Source organism: Procambarus clarkii, chromosome 7 (assembly GCF_040958095.1).
Source record: "Procambarus clarkii isolate CNS0578487 chromosome 7, FALCON_Pclarkii_2.0, whole genome shotgun sequence".
NCBI classification, from domain to species: Eukaryota; Metazoa; Arthropoda; class Malacostraca; order Decapoda; family Cambaridae; genus Procambarus; species Procambarus clarkii.
In genome coordinates this window covers 10805039-10810174 of record NC_091156.1, presented here as the reverse complement: position 1 = coordinate 10810174, position 5136 = coordinate 10805039, and the positions used below count along the sequence as shown (strand labels likewise).

At 47.6% G+C, this 5136-nt stretch overlaps 1 protein-coding gene across 1 annotated transcript; it reads right to left on the bottom strand.

Moving 5' to 3' along the window:
* Window positions 1-627: 627 nt before the first annotated feature.
* LOC138357678 (uncharacterized) lies at window positions 628-4036 on the bottom strand. The gene is made up of 2 exons (XM_069314678.1): window positions 4022-4036; window positions 628-1377 (listed from the first exon to the last, which is right to left on the bottom strand). The coding sequence occupies exons 1-2, from the start codon at window positions 4034-4036 to the stop codon at window positions 628-630; spliced, it is 765 nt and encodes a 254-aa protein (XP_069170779.1).
* Window positions 4037-5136: the final 1100 nt, after the last annotated feature.

Here is a 5136-nt window from a genome sequence, read left to right as displayed (position 1 = left end):
ACACACGCCCACGGTGTTACACGCCCACGCTGTTACACGCCCACGGTGTTACACGCCCACGGTGTTACACGCCCACGGTGTTACACGCCCACGCTGTAACACGCCCAGGGACGGGGAGCCTCCCTCTCCCAGCCATCCCATCAACAATACTTGCATATTACATCTAATTATAGGCAATATTTGCTGATTTTTTGTTTAGAATTTTCCGGGCATTAGCCATTAATTTTTTTACAATATACAAACAAAAAGGAACAAACAATCCTACGTCCGTTGAATAAAATATATATATTTCTAATGTCAATGCCGACCCGCCCATGTTGGGCACATACCTGTTAGCAATTATTAGGAAAAAATTGGTGAAGCGTTGGACCTTCTACCTTTGGACAGACACTCAGATATTTCCATTTATATATATTTTTTGAAAGTAAATATTTCAACAATATAAGAGTGGGAAGGGGATTATTAGGGAAAAGCGCCATGCCATTACGCCTATAGAGCACTGGGAAGGGGTCAGGGGGAGAGGAATGATGCCCAATCACTTGCACGGTCGGGGATTGAACGCCGACCTGCAAGAAGCCAGACCTTCGCTTTGCCGTCCAGCCCAAGTGGTTGGGTCAATATTAGACCTTAAGCATACACGTTTATCACTTTCTCAAACCGACGATCACCAGTGCCACCTCCCTCCCCACCATAACCAGTGCCACCTCCCTCCCCACCAGAACCAGTGCCACCTCCCTCCCCACCAGAACCAGTGCCATCTCCCTCCCCACCAGAACCAGTGCCACCTCCCTCCTCACCAGAACCAGTGCCATCTCCCTCCCCTCCAGAACCAGTGCCACCTCCCTCCCCACAAGAACCAGTGCCACCTCCCTCCCCACCAGAACCAGTGCCACCTCCCTCCCCACAAGAACCAGTGCCACCTCCCTCCCCACCATAACCAGTGCCACCTCCCTCCCCACCAGAACCAGTGCCACCTCCCTCTCCACAAGAACCAGTGCCACCTCCCTCCCCACCAGAACCAGTGCCACCTCCCTCCTCACAAGAACCAGTGCCACCTCCCTCCTCACAAGAACCAGTGCCACCTCCCTCCCCACCATAACCAGTGCCACCTCCCTCCCCACAAGAACCAGTGCCACCTCCCTCCCCACCATAACCAGTGCCACCTCCCTCCCCACAAGAACCAGTGCCACCTCCCTCCCCACCAGAACCAGTGCCACCTCCCTCCCCACCATAACCAGTGCCACCTCCCTCCCCACAAGAACCAGTGCCACCTCCCTCCCCACCATAACCAGTGCCACCTCCCTCCCCACCAGAACCAGTGCCACCTCCCTCTCCACCAGAACCAGTGCCACCTCCCCACAAGAACCAGAGCCACCTCTGGGTCGGTCCAGCCCTCAACAATCAACAAATAGCTCACCGCGCCTCTGGGACTCTCCAGTGTTTTATAATGTAATATACATTTTGTTCCATTAACACGGCGTTTCCTGCCTTGTTCCATTTGTTCCAGCCAGCCCTCATGGGGCTGGGGTGCCGGCCGCTCGTCTCCCCTGATGGTTGTTAGTGTTATTTTTACGCATATAGAAATTCATACGCACACGTGTACACATGCCAATGAAGTACGCGCACACACATACATCATTGGCACAACTGTACACTATTATCAATGGCACCTGTCCTCGCTACCTACAGTGCCACGTCTCTTCCTCCCCGGCAGTAGTGCCACCTCTCTTCCCCCTATCCCCCACCCCTAGAGCCACCTCTCCCTACCACCCCATCTCTCTCAGTGACGCCTCTTCCCCATCACCACAACTACCACTAAAATCTAAGATAATCTTGCAAGAACGGAAGACAGATGGTAGATCACAAAATTATAAGGGTGAACAAGGAAGGGGATAATAGTTGTGTAATGATGCAACGTTTAAAAGCATCGAGTTTTATTTTGACATCTTATGAACATATCCACAAGGGCCGTGATGAGGGTTCGAACCTGAGGATTCGAACGGCCTTTGTGGATTTGTTCATTTGGTAAATCAATATTGTGATTTCTGTGTGTATTGACGTCTTATTTTGTGTTTTGCATACGATTATAAATCATTTAAATGGGTTAAGTCAAGATATTATTGAAATATCTATACACAGCCTCAGAAGCAAATTTAATTTACATACAAATTTGCTTTTTAATTATAAGGGGGGGAAGCGCCAAGCCATTACGACTTTATAGCACTTGGAAGGGGTCAGGATAAGGATTTGGGATGGGACGGGAGGAAAGGAATGGTGCCCAATCACTTGGACGGTCGGGGAATGAACGCCGACCTTGTTTGAAGCGAGACCCTCGCTCTACCGTCCAGTCAAAGTTACATGCAAAAATAAAATCTTTGCATATACATTAGATAGCTGGAAAGATGGGACTTGTAAGCTAAAGCTCAACTCAGTAAATACATATTTAGATTAGTGAATTTTTTCTCCACTGGTGTGCACTGAAGTGAATATAAATGCAACATTTCCAGTGGGGCGTCAGGGCCTGAATGCATAATCACAGGAATGTAATGCATATATGACGAAATGAGTTGATACGATGGGATCGAACTGCCTGATGAGTCCAGGAATGCAAGTTCCAGCTCATTCAGGGATTTAATTTTTAAGTAAATAAATAATACAAAACTATACACTGACTATATCACAGTGACGTTAACAACAGATGACAATATAAATGTGATTGCTTCATGCAACTCCGACAAAGAACACAAGGGCCTGAAAGAAGCATGATTAGAAAAAAGAATAATACATAGAAGCAATATAAGAAAGAGCAACCGCAGCAAATAGAATAATTATGAAATTACTGATTATGGGTTAAAACGATAGGAAATTAATGAAACCAGTTGCACTGAAACATAAGGTGCGAAATTGGTAAGAATTATTGGAATACATTTTCTAACAATACATAAAATACGACGGAAATTATAAGTGAATACACCTAGTGCTGTAGGTAGGCGAAGTCCTCCACGAAACGGAAAGAGAGAGAGAGAGAGAGAGAGAGAGAGAGAGAGAAAGATCTAGGAGTTGATATTACACCGAACCTGTCTCTTGAAGCCCACATGAAAAGATTATAATCCGCGGCGTATGCGAGGCTGACCAACCTCGAAACTGCCATTAGACGCTTGTGTAAGGGATCATTTAGAACCTTGTATACCACATATGTAAGACCACTCCTGAGGTACTGGTCTGGGGACAGATGTGTGGTGGAGGGAGGCGTGGGAGTCAGGTTTGTGGAGGAGCCAGGTGTGTGGTGAAGGCAGGCGTGGAAGGGTCGCATGTAAACATGTTTCACAAGTTCAGTCAGTCGTTCGTTCATTTATGCGTGTTACCAGTGGTTCATTCGTTAATATTCTTGTCTCCTGGGCGCCACTGCATCTCTTGACATTATATTCCTATAAGAGAGAGTTCGGAAGTATTATATATTTTTCCACCATGATTATTTATACATGAGTAGCTATAGATATTGTGTAAAAATAAATATTAGGCAGAGAGTCTATCCGTCACCCCTATGCCCTCAGGGTAATGGCCACCCCATGGGGTTAACTACCCCCCCCCCCACTCCCCTCCGCCTGCCAAATGCCACATCTATCACTAGACAAGTAGACAAAATAGTGGAAGATAGTGAGCGTAAGATTGATAGTGAAGTCATAGGAGCAAGCCTATGTGTGCCCCGGCTAATGTTAATGGAGAGCGAGGGAGCTTCGCCTCAGCTGAATGTTCCCGCCTAACTGTCCTGATCCTCGCTCTTGACTTCAGCCACGGCTTCGTTAACGACCGAGAGAGCTAGTGATCTTTTGGAACTTAAAACTGAATTTAAATCTGCCCATGTGTTGATATTTTATGCATGATTCAAGATATATATATCTTAATTGCTAAATCTGGCAGTTAAAGTGTTAAATTGCATTCGTTGCTGAAGTCTTGACAGACGGTTTCGAACGAGGTTCTCTCAATCTCTATGTTGCGTGCCCTCCCGGGCTGCTCTTACCTGTCCAACTCCCATTCAGTCGCACCTCGCGTCACGTCACACCTTGCCAACCAATCAATTCTCCCGAACAAGATCATACTTCATTGTGATTGGCTCGTTTTTTACGCGTTGGCCAATTTGTGGGCTCTTTCCTGTTACTAATAATGCATCCACTTGGCTAATTGCTATTGTAAGTTATGACAGACAGCGGAGAGTGTAATTAAACAAGGCGGTGGTGGTGGTGATGGCAGTGGTGGTTGTGGTGATAGTGGTGGTGGTGATGGCAGTGGTGGTGGTGGTGTGGTGGTGATAGTGGTGGTGGTGATGGTAGTGGCAGTGGTGGTTGTGGTGATAGTGGTGGTGGTGATGGCAGTGGTGGTGGTGGTGTGGTGGTGATAGTGGTGGTGGTGATGGTAGTGGCAGTGGTGGTTGTGGTGATAGTGGTGGTGGTGATGGCAGTGGTAGTGGTGGTGTGGTGGTGATAGTGGTGGTGGTGATGGCAGTGGTGGTTGTGGTGATAGCGGTGGTGGTGGTGGTGGTGGCAGTGGTGGTGGTGGTGTGGTGGTGGTGTGGTGGTGATAGTGGTGGTGGTGATGGCAGTGGTGGTTGTGGTGATGGTAGTGGCAGTGGTGGTTGTGGTGATGGTAGTGGCAGTGGTGGTTGTGGTGATGGTAGTGGCAGTGGTGGTGGTGGTGATGGCAGTGGTGGTTGTGGTGATAGTGGTGGTGGTGATGGCAGTGGTGGTGGTGGTGTGGTGGTGATAGTGGTGGTGGTGATGGTAGTGGCAGTGGTGGTTGTGGTCATAGTGGTGGTGGTAGTGGCAGTGGTGGAGGTGGTGGCAGTGGTGGTGGTGTGGTAACGGCAGTGAAAGTGGTGGTAGTGGTGGTAGTGGTGGTAGTGGTGGTGATCAGGGTGATGACATTCCATTATATTTTGTTTTCTTCGATAGGGTCTTCTCCACACACTTTGGAAGACCCTGAATAAAATACATCTTTATCATTTTCACTTCCAGACATGCGTCAAGGAGCAATAGAACATCTTATAGAATTGCTTCTTAGTGGTAGATAAACATTCACACTATATATGTACTTGTTTCTGCAAACAATGTGGCAAATTGTTTGACCAGTTATAAATTT